This window comes from Colias philodice, chromosome 6, assembly GCF_061535455.1.
Source record: "Colias philodice isolate Cphi_HAF_F1 chromosome 6, ilColPhil1 Martin Lab GWU primary, whole genome shotgun sequence".
Lineage (NCBI taxonomy): Eukaryota > Metazoa > Arthropoda > Insecta > Lepidoptera > Pieridae > Colias > Colias philodice.
The window spans coordinates 7,198,119-7,218,314 of NC_143091.1; the positions used below are offsets into that span (position 1 = coordinate 7,198,119).

The following is a 20,196-nucleotide window of genomic DNA, read 5'->3' on the forward strand; positions in this document are numbered from 1 at the left end:
GTGTGTTACGATATTGCACAAATAATACAAATAATACGGAAAAGTGCAAAGGAATAACTTTTCAATCAGTAAGTAACTAGATAATAATTTTTAAAACTTAGTTAGAACAAAATTTTTGGCGGGCGACATTTTGCGTCATTTGTCATAGATTAAAAATTTATGATATGACATTGGGCATGAAATAAGTGTTGTTATAGTGCGTTTCACGAGAGAGTTCCCCTGCCGTTATGTTGGCATACGTGACTGTCAAAAACGTCAAAGAGCTTAGAAGCGTTACAGAGCCATTTCTCTTTCACCACTTCTAAGCGTATGCGGCATGATGCCAATCTCTAAAACATTTATAAATTTCGGAAAACCTCGACACGTAGAGTGAGAATGAACCATAGAGGAGGCACTAAAATGACAAGTAATGCGTGAGAGAAATACACTTATGACTATAAAGCTAAGAGCAAGCGAGACAGAAACATTGTTTTTTGTTTCTCTCATGTTATGCGATTTCTTTTGTTGGGGACAAAGGCAGTTTGTCCCAAACAAGCGGCTACAGTCCATTGTTTTGCTAGTTTTCTGTTTTTTCTCGCTGTTATGTGACTTCAAAGTTTAATAAACATTGACAGTGATCTGTTTTAATCCGACTTTAAGTGAAAATATGGTGCGTTGTAGTGTGATTGGTTGTAAAAATCGGCCGGAACGAAGATTACCAAATATTACCTTTCACACGTAAGTAAACTTATTTGAAGTATATTGTTTTATAGAACTGGATATAGTTGATACATTTTCATTAACTCTAATGTGAAATTATCTACAAATATATAATATTTTCATCGAAATAGACGTAAACATTTTTTTGTGTTATCCGACTAAATTACGAAGTGTTCTTGTTGTTCAGGACGCCATTTGTTATTAACGTAGTTTCAAATTTATGGTATAATCATGTGATTAACACGAGGGATACCAGTACAGGGTAAAATTTTCCCCAAAATCGTGAAATGTTTTTTTTAATATTAAATGTTAATGTTTGTGTAAAGTTTGTTACACGGTTCGGTTTTCCGGTTCAGTTTTCCTCATTTGCATTGGTTTAAGTATTTTTTTTTTCAATGTCGGTTTTTTTGTATATTCCAGGTTACGATGCACATCATAACGCTGAAGACTGCGAAGCTGGCCCTTCCACACGAGCTGCAGCTGCCACTGAAGGCAGCGAGGACGCTGCCCCGTCAGGAGAGGCCGTGTTGGAGTAAAATCCGGAAGGCCACCCCCCGCGCCTTCCTCACCGCGGTGCGGCGCGCTTTCGTCTGCTACTCGCGCGCACATTATCGCGGAACCTCTACCCATTTATTTCTACCATTCATTTTGCTGTTCATTTTCAAATAAATGTATTTCGTTTAATTTGCTTTTAATTTGAACTATTCCCAGTACTTTTTTATTATAAATAGGCACTAAAATGACAAGTAATGCGTGAGAGAAATACACTTATGACTATAAAGCTAAGTTTTTGATGTGAATATCAATTGAATACATTACAATATTTGCGTTCATGAGTAAAGGGGTTATAAGTTAAAAATAAAAATATTTTTTTTTTTATATAATGTAATAAAAAATTTTTGTCTTTCGTAATTATTCCCGTATCTGTTTTATAACATATTATTCTGTCTTCTGATTCAAATTCAAATTGAATTTGAATCAGAAGAAATAGCAATTAAAACCGCATATTCTGAAACTAGCAACTACTTGCAAGGGAATCACAACCTACAAGGTACTCCCCACGTCCTATAGCACAGACAAAGAAAAAATTGCTACAAGCAACATTTAAAGATACAACATAATAAAACAATTACCTAAGTTTGTTCGAAGCCCTCGGTGCGCGAGTCCGACTCGCATTTGACCTTTTTTGTCCTAATTTTACTGTATTTTCTATTATTATTTACCATTGATTGAAATGATATCTAAACTTTAGCCTTGTTTTTTTATAAAAAATATATGAACTGGGATATTTCGATATTTGTGGTTAATTGCGAGAAGTGTAAAAGCAAAAGTTGTAATAAATATTTTAAATACCTACAACTTTACCATTAAACTTTATTCCACAGTTATAGTTTTTTTTAATCCCGATCTCAGATCGATCGTAAATAACTTTTCCTCTAATTTTTGTTACCTATATTCTCTTCCGTTTGAAATTGATTTCATTGTTCTATAATATTACTTTTATGTTTCAAAAGTTAATAAAAAATCATGTTGAACAATATTACTTTGTTAATTTCAAAAGTTAATATTATATTGCCCGGCTATATATTTTATACCCGTGCGAAGCCGGAGCGGGCCGCTATGTTTTTATATACAACGTTCACAGTTTTTCTGTAGTGTATTTACTATTTAGTATCAGCATTGCACCCGTGCGAAGCCGGGGCGGGTCGCTAGTTAAGTTAATAAATAACAAAATCTTTTCAAATCTGTCTTTTTCTTCATAAACCTATCTTACAAAAAAATACCCAAACATTTATAGATATTTTGCCAGTTTTTCGGATAAAAAGTTTTTGTAATAGTTGGCAACATTGACGTAAGGATTCGCCATCTCGTTCGGGTATACGCCGATGTCGTCTCACTCTACGCCTCGACAACTCTGTAACGCTTCTTAGCTCTTTGACGTTTTTGACAGTCAGGTATGCCAACATAACGGCAGGGGAACTCTCTCGTGAAACGCACTACAGTAATATTTGCTGGCGTATATTTTTATAGTATAAAATAATAATTTTACATATTTAGAAAAGCATAGACTGGTTGTTAATTGAAAAAAGGTGAAATCATGAAATATGAAAATCAATTACTTAATCACCAATTTTTTTTTGTTAATTGATTTTAATCAATTTTAATTGATATTGTATAAGCTACTGACTTGAACGTATAATTGAATTATTATTTATTTATCTGCACTAATATTATAAAGAGGAAAACTTTGTTTGTTTGTTTGATTGTAATAAATAGGCTCATAAACTATTGGACCGATTTTGATGAAATTTGGCACAGACAATCTTTAGACCCTGAGAAAAAATATAGGCTACTTTTTATTGCGAAATATGTACCACGGGCGAAGCCGGGGCGGACCGCTAGTTCAGAGATTAATATTTTTTCTATTCAAGGTTTCCATGTCTGGGCCGTGAAGAAAGGGAAAAATGGGTAAAATTTGTCCAAAACAACCGCAGTGAAGAAACCTGGTTACCATCCGATAGAACTTGCGTCTGTTCATTGCATTTTCGCGATGAGGATAAATATACCACAAAAGCGGGAAGGCGTATTCTAAAGAAGTCTGCTGTTCCTTGTATTGATGTTAGTAATAATAATAAAATTTTACGGATTTGTATAACAAATAAAATATTTTTTTAGCCATCACTAACATTATTATTATTATATTTATTTTAGCCGAAGGTGTGCTACAATAGTACTGGAACAATACAAGCAATTTCTGAGCCGGGAACATGTTCTGAGGATGATGAACTAAATATAAATAAACACAATTTTTACACGGCTTTTATTTTTTTTCTAAAAAAGGCTCAATTTGTAAGGAATGAAACTTCCCATAGCCCTGACTGAACCTCCTCATCCTATATTATATGCCAGATATTGTTAGCCCCGCGTAGTAAAGTCAGTTTTTATATCTAAAATAAATATTAAGTAAGTACAAAGAAAATTTCAAGTCAACGTGCATGTAAGGAGTGGCACCCAATAAAATAGACAGAAAGAAACAAAGTATCGCCTCTATAGCGGTGAGTCAGTGACATCGCATAATCTATGACTGTCTAGCCGCCATTCGCGCGCCCCGCGCCGCCATCTTGGCGCACAGATTTTGTTCGTGGTGTCTGCTCCATATTCATATTATCTCAATGGAAAAAATTAAGGCTCGTGCCTATAGAGGTCATAATTTAAATTTTCCATAAATGCGTTTAATTTTTTTTTTAAAGATAGGTACAGACACAACCACAAACGGTGGTAGGTATTTCTTATTGTCATCTTTCTTCTTTGGTTCTTCCTATTTTCTTCTTTATTTCTTAGTTTGGAGAATTGAAGTAATTTTCTGAAAAATGCAATCCTTAACCTAAACCAACTGGGAAAACAAACAAATCTCCTAAATCCAGCCTGCTTTTCAACTTTAGATAGAAAGCTAGCTACTCAGTGCGTCAGCTCCTTGATAGCCTTTTTGTGATTGTAAATCTATTTGGAATAAATTTATAATCGTGTTACGTTACTATGAAGAAAATAAAAAACATTGTAAAATGTGAAACAGAAGTATTTTATTTTGAGAGCAGCTAAACGATGTTGGGTTGGTAAGTCAGTCTATTTAGACCTTACTGAGGAGCACCTTAACAAATTGGAACGTCTTCAAAATTTTGCAATTAGATTTATCTTTGGTTTACGTAAATTCGACCATATCTCCGATTTCCGCTCACAGCTCAGATGGCTTCCTATCCGTCTTCGCCGGAATATGCATATCCTTTCCTTATTATACTCCATCCTTTTTGATCCTAGAACTCCTTCCTACCTGAAAAAAAGATTTGTGTTTATGGGGTCTTCTCATGAACTCAATCTCCGTTCCTCCGACAATCTTACGCTTTGTATGCCTGTTCACACTTCCAAATTCTACGATTGCTCTTTTACCGTACAAGCCGTAAGATTGTGGAACTCTCTCCCAACAACGATCAGGCAAGCCCAATCTTTATATAGTTTTAAAACTCTTGTTAAGAACTACTATCTATCTCTCTAATGCTGTTTGTCTATGTTCTTTGCTGATTTAGTTATCTATTTATGTAAATTTATTTTCCTCTCTTCTAATATTTGTATTCCTATACTGTTCATTTCTCATTTGTTTTTGTATAATATTATTTGATTCTTAAGTATATGTAATCTATGTATAATTACAGTTTCTTGTATAATGTACGTATTTATGCACTATCTACCTTTTTACTGATTTATTTTTCCTATACCCCAAGGTTGCCTGGAAGAAATCGCTTTTAAGCGATAAGGCCGCCAAATTGTACATTTATTTTAAGTTAAATATCGTTTTTTGTAAATTTTGTTTTTGTGTGCATTGTACAATAAAGTGTTTTCTATTCTATTCTATTCTAAGTCAGTTATTATAGATATATACATATTACATGTACACATAGAGTTACCATGTACTACGACGTACTAGAGAGGGCATCGCTACTAAACTATTTGTAACACGAGTTAGAGTCAATCGTCTCAAATTGTTTTCTTTTTTTTACATTGATTGGTTTTAATTGATAATTTAAAATTTTATTCATATTTTTACCTCAATGCATGCACATGATATTAATTATACTTAACATATTTTATTTCGTTTTGACTGAATTAAAAATAACAGTTTCACAAAATTTACACTAAGGTTGTCCATTACGACCATAAGATATCAAGAAGCTTAATAAAAGGTCAAGAAGTTATAAAATCCATATTGAACAAAAGTTACCCACAACATGGATTTGTGCAAAAAATGTTTGCGCTGCGCCCTCTAGTGAGCCGCCGTACTAACTTTGTAAGAAGATGCACCAATCAAACTCAAACCTATAACATGCTATAACTGAAAACTGCATCAGAATCAGACTAGTAGTTTTGGATAAAACAAGTAGTATAAGTATTTTTACAAATATAACTCTCATCCCAAACGTTTATAAAACGGGAAAATCATGTAAAAATTATTAAGCCGTAGTTGCGAAAAGGGGCTAGACAGAATTAAGTTTATATTTTTCTTATTTTTCATTGTGGAACAAGTGTGGAACCTTTTCATAACACATGACTCTAGCTGCCAGAACAGCTGTTGATCTTCACTATTATTATAAATAATAAAATTAAGATTTTAGTAAAACTACCTACCCTAGCAAACATTGATTCAAACTCAAACTCAAACATTTATTTATTCAATTACTTATACTTCTTTTAAGAGCACTTTTGAATCGTCATAACATTTTTTTAACATTTACCACGAATTCGAAAAGTAGTTTCTATGGTTTCTATAATGTTTCTATATAAGAATCTTCATCGTACCTTAGCAAAACGTTAATAAAGAATCAATCGAATTGGTCGAGCAGTTTAGAAATGGCGATTTTTTTAATTATAATATACAAACAATATAAAAAATCTTATTGCTTCTCATATAAGAATAAATGTAATATAAATATAATAATGACAAAATAATAAACATACACTGGATGTGAGGTGGAGATATTAAAATATTGTTATTACTTTCAAGACTAAAAACGAAACGTAATATCAGCTGTTCCCTGTCGACTGCCGACTGCCGAGCGTTCTGACTTTCAATGTCAAAGTCAATTGACACTTGATACGATTTTCCGTGTACCTATTTTCCTTCAATAGCAATCATTTCAATCGGATCTATACTGTTATTGAATATCAATTATCTTATATTTAAAAATCTTAAAGGCCGGAAAACAGCATGAGAGTGTAATGATAATACGTACTGTAGGTATTTAAATTACTGTGATATAAAAATGGATTTGCCTTATGAGGTACGTAACTTTTCTTCCGCAATTTATACTAGTTTCTTTGTTTGCGTTAATATTGCCTTTATTGCCTACAATTTTTTCACGTGATAACGATTTGCACCTACCAAACTAATTTTGTCAATGACAATGCTTTCAAATATGAGACAATTATAGTGTTCTTCTAATTCTTCCATTCAATTTACATGATAACAAGGAAAATATTTAAGTACTTATTCACTTTAGATTTTATGTTACTACACTATGTACTTACGTTAACATTTCTATATTTATGTCTTTATTTGTAGATATTATAAGTGATCAGAGAGGTAGAATCCTTTCTTGTATTATTGAGCTTGAACTATGGTATACTTATAGGTAGGTACTAATATTCATAACTTTTTCCAGGTTCTTGTGTACATATTTAAATACTTACCAAAATCAGACAGAAAGGCTGCTAGTGAAACATGTAACGCATGGTACTTAGCAGCAAATGATTACTATTTTTTGAAGAAAAAAGTAGTTATTCTGTATAAAGTGGATTTAAATTGTGAAACTTCACCATTAGAAATATTTGAAAATTCCGAAATAGTCTATAGCAATTTTCTTTTCAAAGAAGTAGAAATATCAAATAAACTCAACTCCTTTTGGGATAAAAATGGTGAAAATATAAGATGTTTGACACTACAAAACTGTGATGTAAGAGAATTAGTTTTTGTAAATATTTTACAAAAATGTACAAATTTAGAAACATTAAATATAGAAAACTGCAAAGATTTATTCATGTCTGGTTGCCTTTTAGAAGGGAAAACTGATGGTTTAGTGACTGACAGCTTAAAAAACTTAAAATGTCTAAGTTTGTCTGGAAATCAATATTTAACAGATGCATTGTTCAGCAGATTTGTCAAAACAGCACCATATTTAGAAGAACTAAATTTATCTGCATGCTCTTTACAATTTCATTTGGGCCTAGTGAAGAGGTTCTATCCACCTGGAAGTAATATTTTCGAAAATCCTTCAGAGAGTGTCTTGACTTTCTATTTTGTATTGCAATATTTAGTTACCAGAGTGAAAAATATAAAAAGATTGCTATTTTCGAAAACTTTAATAGATGGTGCAGCATTGAAATTGCTATCTGAAACTGAACACTTAAGATTAGAATACCTTCAAGTGTACTCCTGCGACCAGCTAACAAATACAGGCATATTATCATTGACAGCACACCAAATATATTTAAAAGATCTCGATATTGGATTATGTTCTCGAGTGACTGACCAATCGTTGGTATATATTTGTAGTAATCTTACAAACCTGGAAAGTTTAAACATCCGGAGGTGCCGAGCTGTTACTGACACAGGAATAGCAGAATTACAAAAGCTGAAAAACCTAAAAAAGATAAATATATCACAATGTGAACTTATAAGTAAAGATGGTATTAAAAATGGGATCTGTTTGGAACCGAATCATGAATTAGAAGAATTAGATGTAAATTCTCTTAACCTAGACCAGGATGGACTCATAATGATCTCAGAAAATCTTCCCAATCTAAAGTACTTAGATATCAGTTATTGTTTCAATGGTGTCACAGACAAATCAATACAAGTTATATTTAAAAATCAAATTCAATTGCATACACTGAAGTTAAGTCATTGCGACAAAGTATCAGACGCTGGACTAACAGGCATGGGGAAAATTGATGATGAGACTCAGGATGAACCTGTAATGTCCAACTATAATGAATCTGTTTCTCATAACAGAATACATTTAGGATCCAGGGCGGAAGAAGAGATTGTGCGTGATGCAAAAAGAAAACATGAAGTTATGCGCATGTGCGAAAAGCTGTCTATGGACTCCTTTAGTGGTTACTCTTTGGCTCGAATAAAGAGCCTCAAAGAGTTAGACATCAGTGGTTGTAATCGAATAACAGATGTCAGTTTAACATATGCGTTTGCATTTAAGGAACTTGTAAATATAAACCTTAGCCGTTGTCAACAAATTACTCATGAAGGTATCAAACATCTAGTCAAGAATTGTCCTAGTATTGAATACATTAATTTAATAGATTGCTATAATTTAAAAGATGAAGCTGTAATTGAAATTGTCAAAGGTCTGTACAGATTACAGCAGTTGGAATTAAGGGTATGTACATACAGGTATTTTTATTTAATGTTACCATTTATGTGTTCAAATTATTTTTCATGTCATTTAAATTTTTATATTATGTTCACGTTATCACATATGATAACTGATAACGATTATTTTTATAACTTTCCACCCAGTTATCAGTTGTGATTGCAAATTTATTGATTGCATGAATTTTCTGTTTAAGTCAAATTTACATGTAGAAACTTAACAAAATATTTCTTATTACAGGGATGTAATCAACTTACGGATAAGACGCTGGAGGGGGTGAAAAACCACTGTCAGAAACTTAAGTTTCTCGATGTTCAAGGATGTCGCAATATGTCGGCGGAACTTGCTTGCACCATCGGAGTGTTGCCGACCTTGCACACGGTACTCATTTCGAAGCCAGGACCTTATATCTCTGATGGAGTAAAGGCCAGGTCCCCAGCTCCCACCTTTCTACCAGCTCTCATGAGAAAATTGCGTTTGCATTAATTTTTTTCTTACGAAAGTTTTAATTATGTAATCATTACTTGCAACAATGATTATTGGCATGTCATGTGAAACAAAGTACAAAGTGCAATAAATGTAGATTTATGATATAAATTTAAATAAAAAATTTAATTTTCTTTACAATATAATAATTATTTACATTAATAATTATAAGTATTAGAAATTACTTTTTCTAGTATTATTCGGGAATGTGATTTGTGATAACTATCAGAAGCTAAGTACACACAAAACAAATCAAATTTTAAGTGTACCTAGCTACTAATTTTTTGTTTTAGTATTCTTTTTCAACACGCTTGTACCTATTATCCTTGTATTTATGTCATCGACTCCTTTAGTTTATTTTGACCAGCTTCAAACAGACGGATAATTCGAACATTGGTGACAATATAATAATTTCACGAGTTTATCATAAAGCGTGATTTTTAGATTGTTTATGTATCTGTGATATTTGTACCTCATATGTATTAAAAAATACATTGTTCTATATTTTGGTTTTAATTATTGTTGTATAATTATTAAACATGAGATAGTTTCCAATTTCAATGGCAAAAATGCAGCTATACTGTTCGGATAATATTTTGGTTATTAAGATAAATAAAATATGTTATTTTTTCAATCCTTTAATACATTACATTTAAAAATAACTTATACATTTAATTTATGCCTATACATATTTAATAATATATTCTATCCTATTAACATTTGTTCGTTATTTTATTTTAATGTTATTATACAATGAAGTAATCCTAATTTTACAGCTATAATCCCGTTCCACGGTAAAAAATACAATTTTTCCTCCTATGTAATTTTTTTAAAAGCTTTAACCAAATTTACATTTATCTATCTACATACACATTTCAGACTGCATTTCAACTACGGAAGGGGAACATAGCATTCGCATATTATGATATTCTAAAACAAATGACATTGGCGCGACCAATGCTTGATTTGGGTTTGCCGATTCGGTGTCGGGCTCGACAACAAAAGCAGAGTCTTATAAAATATATATATATATATCATATACGTTTAACTGAAATTATATACATAACAGCATAATTGATACCAAAGCTAATGGTAAACTCGTCATGTGGCTATTCACATATTTTAAAAGGAACCAGTCCCTGCTACGCTGTAACCAGCAAATATATTCTTAGTATACATCAATTTGTGTATGAAAATAAAATAAACTTATTTTCCCAGGGTTATAGATATGTGACAAAATGATTCTTAAAAGGTAACAACTAAACGAGTTTTTTGTTTCACCATAAATTACTTTCATACACAAAATGTCGAAATCGAAATCATGTTAAACATTTTTAAGGAAATATATACAAACATGTGTAATAATTGTCTTATGTACAATACACAAAATATTATAGTCATATTGGGATTTAGCAACATCAATTTACACTCTAATCTTCTAAATAGCGTATATTTTTGCGAATGCAAATTTATTGGTAATATACACATTATAACATGTAATAAACTCTTAACGTAATAGTAACGATATTAGTTAATTAAGAAATTCACGTTGAAAACTAACATTTACACAAACTTAACGAGCCTAAACGACACACTAAAAACAATGAAGCAGTCATACTGCTCGTTTGATCAAAGATTATGAGAAATTTATATTATTTAAATTACAAATGCTTATTATACGTCCATGTATAAAACGTATTTGTGATGTATTTTATTGGGATGTCACCGTATTTATAAAAGCAAAAGATAAACGTAAGAACGACCAAAACTTTATATATTACGTTACCACAAAGAACGAAAAAATATTAGTCAAATGGCACAATATTTTATTATTATTAGTTATTTTATGGAAATGATGCTGTGTAATTAAATATCCTAGTGGTAAATATTTTTTCTCGAAAAAATAACCAATTATATAACTACATTATAATAATTGTTAAATATTGTAAGTTAAAAAATCAAACAGTTACAAAATAGGTAGCTACGAGTTAGTACAAATTGTTTTAATAATTTCCCGAAAAAAGTAAATTTTCAAACAGAAAATAAAATAAATTATTTTTGTTTAGTCTAATTTCATAAATTTTAATAATTGTTTTATTTATCATAATATAAAGAGGCAATGTTTGTTAATGTATAAAAATATCGAACGTTACTTTCATAAGGCACCAAGCTGCAACTATTATCATATTATCCTTTCTTGTATAGGATAGACATACATACAAGTGTTACGTTGAGAAGTATAAACTGTATTTATTATTTATGCCTTAAATACATTATATCTACAAATATTTTACATTCCTATCTATCCTAAATTTTCGCATAATATATTATTGTATATATGAGACGCAATATTATAACAAAATTCCAAACAGTTGCTATAGAATATTTGGTACTTACATAAAGTTACATCATGTATGCTACACAATTTCAAAGAAATTCATTATATTTAATTATAATTATATTTTGTATGAATATTCGTATTTCTTAATTGTACATGACGTGCCCAGTCTATAAACTCTCGTACAAGTAAAAATCATTTTCCCACGTCATCGTGAAATGGAGAACTAACTGTTTTAAAAGCAAAATGATTGTGAATATATAAGAAATGCATTGAGCGTCTGCTTGACCGACTTAAATAAATCAATTCTTCATTCAGTTATTCATAATAATTTGAATTTGGATTATTAATAAGGGGAATGAAAGAGTAAAAGTGAAGTCCACGATGTAAACATGCTATTTCACATATCAAAAATAATTCACGATCACCAAACGTCTTTACCATCGTGCACTTCACTTCACATATACGGCGATAAATTAGTGAAGTTAAAAAACCCTTTTCGGTAAAAATAAGCTATGTTTAATGAATTTGCGTTAATGACGAGCAGTTCTTCCAGCGGCAAATTCACGGCCTCAAGTATGATGGCGAGCGAAGTTCGACTTGCGGGGTGTTAAGTGTGGAGCTACTCGGGCTCGGCGACAAACAACCCTCCTGGGAATTATCACCCTCCAATTCGGGCATAGTTAAATCCTCAAAGTCTGGAATATTCCCTGTATACGAGATTAACTGATTCCCTTCAGCTGAAAGTTGCCCAAGAAATATATTAGTGTGTGTTATTTAAGAAGCGTCTCCGGTCACCCGTTATTCAACCGCATTATGTCATTCGTCATTACGTAACACTTGAAAACACGGTCATAACCAGAGAGCCTTGTGCGTTTCGTTGACTATTAGTCCGATTATGACATAGCCTTAATAGTTAATAACTGCATAACTACTGTATGTAATAAAGAGCATACTGTATGGAATATTCAAGCAAAAATCAATCGAGCGCTACTGCTGCGAAATTAATGCGTCAAAAGCTATTCGCAAATTCTTTATAATGTTTAGAAATAATTCTATAATATATGCCTTAGGGCTAAAACAAATAAACTAAGATTAAAATAAAACTTACAAGCAAAAAGGTTTCTGTAAAGAGACTAACCTTATCAATAAAACTATATAAGACTATATTAATAAAATGTAAACTTGTACCCAAATATGATTATAAGCGCCTAAACATATTTTTGGTATGATAAATAAAAAATTGTAATACATTAATTAAAAACATATAATTATGGTAGAATAAAAAATTTGGAAAATCCAAAAGTGCACGCCTCATAATTTTTTTTTAATAAATATTTATTAATTATTATTTTTGTTTATTTAATAACAATTAAACCACATCGAATCAGACCCTGAAAAATGAAAGGGTTCTATTCCTGAGCATACTCAAGCGTAAGAGAAAAAAAAAGACTCGATTAGTAAAGTATTTCGGTCGCTATCGTGTTAACAAGAAAAAGGATCCGCACATACAGACACACGGACGTCCAAGACAGAACTTTTTTAAACTGTTTTTTAACTAGTTTAAATAACAAAAATGACATCAAAAATATCATGAACGTTAAAAATAGTGTTTTTTCTTAATATGTGTGTGTATGTATTATCTTACAAGTGCAATGTATGATACATAAAGACATTTTAAGTTTGAAAAATCAGATGTTTTGCGCGAAGTGACAGTAGTACCCACCTCAACGCTTCGCTTATGAGGCGTGCAATACATACATAATGTAAATTATAATAGCAACTAGTTTTATTAATAAACTAAATACGCTAAGCTTTGATACATTCGTTATAAGCAAAATAAGTTGGCAAGAACGAATTTAACCTTTAACTGAAATAAAACAAACTACACTCGTTTACACCATAATCTTGTCTTGGCTTTCGCAAATATCATGTGCGGTTTAAGGAACAATATAATAACTTCGCTCTATTTATATAAAGATAGATCTATCGTCGTATATTATATTATAGGCATATTGTGCTTAATATGGTTAAAAGAAATCCTTCCCATAACTTCCGCGATACAAAATCACTCAATACATGCGAGAGCTAACTGAAGGTGTTCCACCTCAGCAGCTATTTACATGCGGTTTATTAACTTAAAGCTGAGTTACACTACAATTTTACGTGCAAATTAACCACAAACCTAATGTTTCAAATAAAAATGCTAATATGTAATAAGAGTACTACCATCGTCCTCAGCGAACGGGCTCTGGACGCGATTCTCGTCACAGGTTACATTCGAAATCTCACCTTTCATCTTCTTTGCTTTAATTAACAATTAAAAATTATATAAACCCATTTAATTTTAGTCATTTGCTTATCGTATCAAACTTAATACTTAAGATTTACGGGCCTAGCTTATAACATAGTTTAATATAATATACATTAAACGACATACTATGGTATAACAGAATGATTAGTTGCCACCGGACCTAACCGTAACCCCTTTACCAAATAAAATATATCCAACATTTTGGGATGAGCGGCGGTGAGGTTTTGTTAATCTTGTGAGTTGAGGTTGAGGGACAGGCTACTTTGCCGACGATGTATCGCTGCTACCGATCAGCCAATCAAAATCAATCATCGGATACTGTTTGGTTGTATCTACAATTTAACATACAAGATAATCAACTGATATTGAAACTGTACAATACTTATGAGTCAGTAGGTGCCCGCTGCGGACAGATACATTCGACGATCTGGAGATATTCAGGAAACCTGCTACAGAATGTATGCAAGATCTAGATTGAGATTAATGAATTTAATTAGCGGTAACAATAACTATGGACTACACAGTACAATTCAACAGATGTCAGATAACTAGATTTTACCGTACACACGTCGCACCTTGTGTCTAAAGTGACAATGAATTATTTAGTGAAGGCTTACCGCCCAGTAACTCACCATTATTGCATGTTTTCGCTCGTTCGTCGGCGGCGTTGTATGTTAAACCGTAGAAGGGATCGTCAGATCCGAATAGCTGGAATAACATAATATGACATTGTCTTTAAATGTTACAGAAGTAAATCAATTTTAATATAGGGCAAAAAATGCCTCAAAATGGGTTCCGCTTTCGCGTTAATAGAATAACATATAAATTGAATAAATTAGTCCCTCTTAAACACACTAATTTGAATATACTTTTATTTTCAAATAAGTAGGTATGTAAGTTTCATTATTGTTAAGTTATTAATTCAAATAAATTTCAAAAATTCACAAGTTACTTATACTATAGTAGAGCCATTTTAATAGGCAACATTTGACAGTTCAACAAAATTCAACAACGTAACCTAGTAACGACGACATAGAATAACATGATATTTCGTTTTGTTGTAACTGCACATTTGCTTAACTTTTTTCAATTACGATTACATATTTATAATAATAATGACCGATGCAACTAATTTTAGGATTTGATTTTACTGATAAACCATTCTAAACATAATAAACATTTTCTTAGTTAAAGAACTGACGTCGCTACAATTTTGTGTCAATAAACCTTTTTTCTTTTTAAATACCAGAGACGTTACTCTAAAAATCGAAATCTGACATATAGAATCGAATGCATTGATTACTTGGGAATAAAAATCATCATAAATTATTGACATGTGTTTCAAGTTCGATTGACAAATGTTTCAAGTCCGTATCGATTAATTCGCTTTAATCGATGTTTTTAAGCAGGTTACCACCCTATGAAGATAAAATTGATAGACGTCAAATGTTGCCTATTATTGTAGAGCCATTTTAATAGGCAACATTTGACAGTTCAACAAAATTCAACAACGTAACCTAGTAACCACGACATAGAATAACATGATATTTCGTTTTGTTAGAACTGCACATTTGTTTAACTTTTTTCAATTACGATTACATATTTATAATAATAATGACCGATAGAAGTAATTTTAGGACTTGATTTTACTGATAAACCATTCTAAACATAATGAACAATTTCTGATTTAAAGAACTGACGTCGCTACAATTTTGTGTCAATAAACCTTTTTTCTTTTTAAATACCAGAGACGTTACTCTAAAAATCGAAATCTGACATCTAGAATCGAATGCATTGATTACTTGGGAATAAAAATTATCATAAATTATTGACATGTGTTTCAAGTTCGATTGACAAATGTTTCAAGTCCGTATCGATTAATTCACTTTAATCGATGTTTTTAAGCAGGTTACCACCCTATGAAGATAAAATTGATAGACGTCAAATGTTGCCTATTAAATTGGCTCTACTATAAATTGGCTCAATTATAATACATTTTCATTGAAATATAAATTCCTGTAGCTACTATTGACCATTACTAGTTTAAATAAAGAAAAAAATGTCTTGAATGCGAAGTGTCCTATTTTTCGCAACTTAATCATGTTTCCATTCATTGAAATAAACACAATCATGTTGAAATGATTTGTCTCAAAAAAAACTGTTTGTTACATATTTTATTCGCCATATCTGCCCTATTCGTGCGGAACCCAAACAAAAAAAGACATAAATGTCTACAATTACTAAATAAAATGTCGGTTTAAAATTATTTATTACATGTTCATTTTGAATGTGCTGATGTAAACTTGGGTTGAGACACATCATCGTCTGTACGCTTGAATCAGCATTCTATGGACAATACATATCTTTTAGAAAACAATTCAAGTGACTATGTAGGTACCTGTACCTATAAGATCGGTACCTATAATTATTTTGTTTACCTACAGCGCGAATCAAATTATTGAAACGAGTTTAATAGAAGCGCTGTTTTGCTCAACACACGTTCGATATGCATTCACTATCTATAGAGTGTATACGAATGTAGGTAATTATATAGTCGACCCGTTATAACGTTGCCGGGTGGCTGGGGGAGCCAGTCGGCGGTCGCACAAGGCTTCGCACGCGGCCCCTACACGTTAGCTGCAACGTGACCTGCCCCAGTGCTACCAACATTAGCGCGCGTAACGTCACTGTTTACATCGCGGCACGTTTGTGTGCGTGATGTGTCTGCGTGTTATCGCAACATTCAATACTTCAAATAAAAGCGGCAAACGGAATAGCATAACATCGTACAATAATAAATGTTGTGTAATTTATATACATGGATTGATTATTGGTTTTATATACACACTTTATATGTATAGTTAATTGAATTACTGAGTAATTAAATGTACAGTTAAAATATAAACTATATTTGCCGAAATATGCGAATAAAAAACTATGGAATGTAAATTTATAGTATGTTTATTGCACTTACCCCTAATAGCGTGTTGGTATCTAAAGAGTATGTGTCACTTCTGAGCAGCTCTCGTAATGACTCCAGATCAGTTTGCATTGAGTCCAGATGGTCATCCAAATCATTCCTGTAAAATAAATTGTTTTATGCCAAGTATTCCTTCTCTTACACCTAATATTCAATGTATCAAGTTTATTTATATTCATTTTTTTTTTCTTTTTTATTTTTAATAAAAATAACACAATATTTGGGAATTTTTATAAAAGGTTAATAAGACCCTTATTTGATTGGGTATTAATGAGACATTTATATCAAGCTTATTCAAGAGCAGTCTATTATAGATACTTATTGATATATTGCAACTCAATAAAATTTTAAAACATTACATTTATTTAATTATTAATAAGTCCAGTGTCAATAAATATTTATAGTAGGCTACTGGAGCAATGTTTTTGAATTAGCATTCATTTCACATACTTGTTTGAATTTGATCCCAAATGGGATGTATATTCCTCTCTGTTTTGGTTGTTGTTATCTCGTCTATACCTGAATACCGAAATTACAATATATTGAAACTGAGGCAATATTATAAGGTGACTTATTGTATAAATTAATAGAACACTTGTATTTTATTTGGCCCAAATCCCTTCTGTCTTTTTCAAATGTGTCTCAGATAAGGAAAATATGCCACAACAAACAACTTTTATTTACTATTTTTTAGGTATTGTGGTTTTTAATGACAGATAGATAACGAAATACTCACATAGTCTGTAGTTTATTTATGTTTGCATTATTGTGTACCGTTGCCAAAGTCATATTATTCCAGTCAAATTCATCCTGCAGTTCAGTCTTTATGTCAGCCAAGTTAATATTTTGAGAATAATCTTTGGATTTTTTCGTCTTCTTTCCTGATGTCTTGGCAGGCTCGGCTACTTTCTCCACTTTGATATTAATTCCTCCAAGCATTTCATCCTTTGATGTGGATACAATGGGGTCGCTTCCATTTATGACTTCATGCAGAGCATTAAGTTCTTCCGATGTCGCAATACCAGCATCGCTGACTGAATCATCACTAGCGAATATTTCAGCTGGTAGTTTGAAATCAGCAGATGGATTCATTGAATTGAAATTATTTGCCGTCAAATGAATTTTGGCTCCAGTGATATTTTTCTTCCCATTGCTCTTGGCTTTTGCTTTAGATGTGCTGGGTGATGTAGTGGCCAGATTATTCACTCCTTGTTCCATTGAAGCCTGACCTATTGGAGATGTAGAAGTGTTTGTAGGTAATGGAGATGTAACAATAGGTTGATTACTAGGAGCTTGTAACGGGCCATTGCCACTATTCATTGGGTATTTTATTCTTGATCCATCTAAAGACATTATATTTATTATAATACCACTAAAGAAAAGGTAATAAAAATAATTAAAATATGATTAAAATAAACGAAAACAAATACAGCTTGAATAATGACCAAAAAAATTAAATTTGCGAAAATAGCATAACGCAACAATGAATCTGATTTTAATATTAAGATTTACTCACCTATGTTTTCCTAGTTTTTAATGCTTAGTGGGTTTTAGATAGTTAAAAGAATAATATGGAATTGTTAAAGGGTTTGAACCATTAAGTCAATTTGAATATGACTATAATAAGACATACCTGCTTCCAAGTCATCACCATCTTCCATGGTAACATGGTACTGTGTATTCAATGTAGCAGGATCAGCATTGTTCAAGGTCATGACTGGTGGTGACAAACCCACAGTCACAAAGCTAGCTGGGTACAAGGAATCTTGTGAAGCTTCATTGTGCAATATGTCATCATGTGCCAGTTCATGTATTGTTGGTCCATCCTCCTAAAATTTATGACATAAATTAGTTGAAAAGCCAAAAAATTACATTCAATGATTTAACATTTGATTAAATTACTTCAATTACCAACATATAATTACATACTATTCATTAAAAATAAACAAACCAAGTTATCCTCATTTATATCGTCTAATACAGTCTCTTTATCAAGTTTAATGTTTTTTACTTTGCCTGGATAGGCATCATTTGTGTTGTGAGCTGCATTGTTGATCATCAATTGGTATGGCCTCTTTACACCTACATTGTTGCCATTTGAAGTAGGTGCTCTGGATGGTTGTACAAGTGACATTAAGAACTGTATCAACTGTAACAAATAAACATAATATGATTTTATATAACATCCTCTAAATAAAAATAAAATACAAATTAGTATGACACAGCAATAATAGTTAATCTACTTACATTGTTTACAATCTGTTGTTGCTTGATATGCTTCTGCCTGAGAATGGCCACCTCCCTCCATAAAGCTTCATTCTCCTGTTTCATTGCACTAAACTTGGCATCAAGACTTTCCTGTTTGCCTTTCATTTGTTTGACATCGGCCAATACTTTGTTCATTAATTCTGGCTTTAAAAGTATTTTCTCCCCACTCTCACTGCTAGCCACGATGGACTTTGGATTTGCAATTTTTCTTTTAATGTGTTCCAATAAGTATGCATGTCCACGCATAAAACAAGGATGAGAAAATTCAATTTCATCTTTCTCATATCTCAGGCCACCATTTTCAACAGATGTGATTTTGTGAAAGCCATACATATTCAATTGTCTGATGAAACTAGCCATATTGTTGTGTTTGTAGTAAAGTGGTAAAAGGTCTCTGGCAAAATCAGCTTGACCTTTTATAACAAATGTTTTCCCTCCCTAAAAAAATATACCATATTGTATTCCTCATTATATTTAAAAGTTATATTTAGTATTGATATGTTAAATATCATTCTTAGTATCCAGTTTAAGGAATAATATCATATTTTCAAGATAAACTATCTATTCATTAATAATATTATTATATTTAATGTATTCCCAATATTCTAAATACGTATACAAAATATAAGTGTTCATAAATATAAAGAAATACATCTTTTTTGCTTTGTATGGAAAGTAACGAAACGTAAAAGGTATGCTTGCACAAAATTTAAATCCTAAAGCATGGTATAAAACGTGACACCAACTATTTATTTATCAAGTTCTCAATGACGTTTTGTCAGCTGCGTCTAGCATATAGGTTGTTAAAATCACTTTCTAATGTAAAAGCCTTATCATATTGTATATAAATAATGCACATATTTTATGAATACTGTAAAAAAACGAAATTGTATAATTTAATAGTGGAAAAATACTTACTGGACTCCATGAAATCAGATGATTGGTCTCTGAATCATTTACCAATTTCCATAGTTTTCCCAAAAAAGCTGGGACACTAGCTCCTATTTCAACTATTGAACGCATTGTAAAAACCCCAAACTTTTATATTACACTTTATCCGTAAAATTCAATGTTATGTTTTAATAAATTATTTCGGTGAAATACGTATCTATCCACGAATCGCCATTTAATTTACTAACACATAAACACAATAATAAAATTGTATATTGATAGC

General features: G+C 31.6%; 2 protein-coding genes and 1 long non-coding RNA gene across 10 annotated transcripts; 2 read left to right on the forward strand and 1 right to left on the reverse strand.

The window, feature by feature from the left end:
- Positions 1-2,706: 2,706 nt before the first annotated feature.
- Positions 2,707-3,508, forward strand: LOC149487814 (uncharacterized). The gene is made up of 2 exons (XR_016315754.1): positions 2,707-3,318; positions 3,412-3,508. It is a non-coding gene; the product is annotated as an uncharacterized LOC149487814 (long non-coding RNA).
- Positions 3,509-6,314: 2,806 nt separating this feature from the next.
- LOC149487815 (uncharacterized) lies at positions 6,315-10,107 on the forward strand. The gene is made up of 3 exons (XM_089696529.1): positions 6,315-6,530; positions 6,912-8,642; positions 8,877-10,107. The coding sequence occupies exons 1-3, from the start codon at positions 6,513-6,515 to the stop codon at positions 9,120-9,122; spliced, it is 1,995 nt and encodes a 664-aa protein (XP_089552655.1). The 5' UTR covers positions 6,315-6,512; the 3' UTR covers positions 9,123-10,107.
- Hsf (Heat shock factor) lies at positions 10,106-20,182 on the reverse strand. 8 transcript variants are annotated; one of them, XM_089696527.1, is made up of 11 exons: positions 19,941-20,180; positions 19,002-19,460; positions 18,706-18,903; positions 18,388-18,583; positions 17,491-18,097; positions 17,205-17,273; positions 16,749-16,854; positions 16,049-16,120; positions 14,407-14,482; positions 13,690-13,767; positions 10,106-12,200 (listed from the first exon to the last, which is right to left on the reverse strand). In XM_089696527.1, the coding sequence occupies exons 1-11, from the start codon at positions 20,043-20,045 to the stop codon at positions 12,025-12,027; spliced, it is 2,142 nt and encodes a 713-aa protein (XP_089552653.1). In that variant the 5' UTR covers positions 20,046-20,180; the 3' UTR covers positions 10,106-12,024. The 8 variants fall into 8 exon arrangements, with proteins under 8 accessions (XP_089552653.1, XP_089552650.1, XP_089552647.1 ...); XM_089696528.1 differs by having other exon boundaries at positions 12,025-12,200; positions 17,491-17,983; positions 19,941-20,182; XM_089696524.1 differs by lacking the exon at positions 16,049-16,120 and having other exon boundaries at positions 17,491-17,983.
- Between the last annotated feature and the right edge of the window lie 14 nt (positions 20,183-20,196).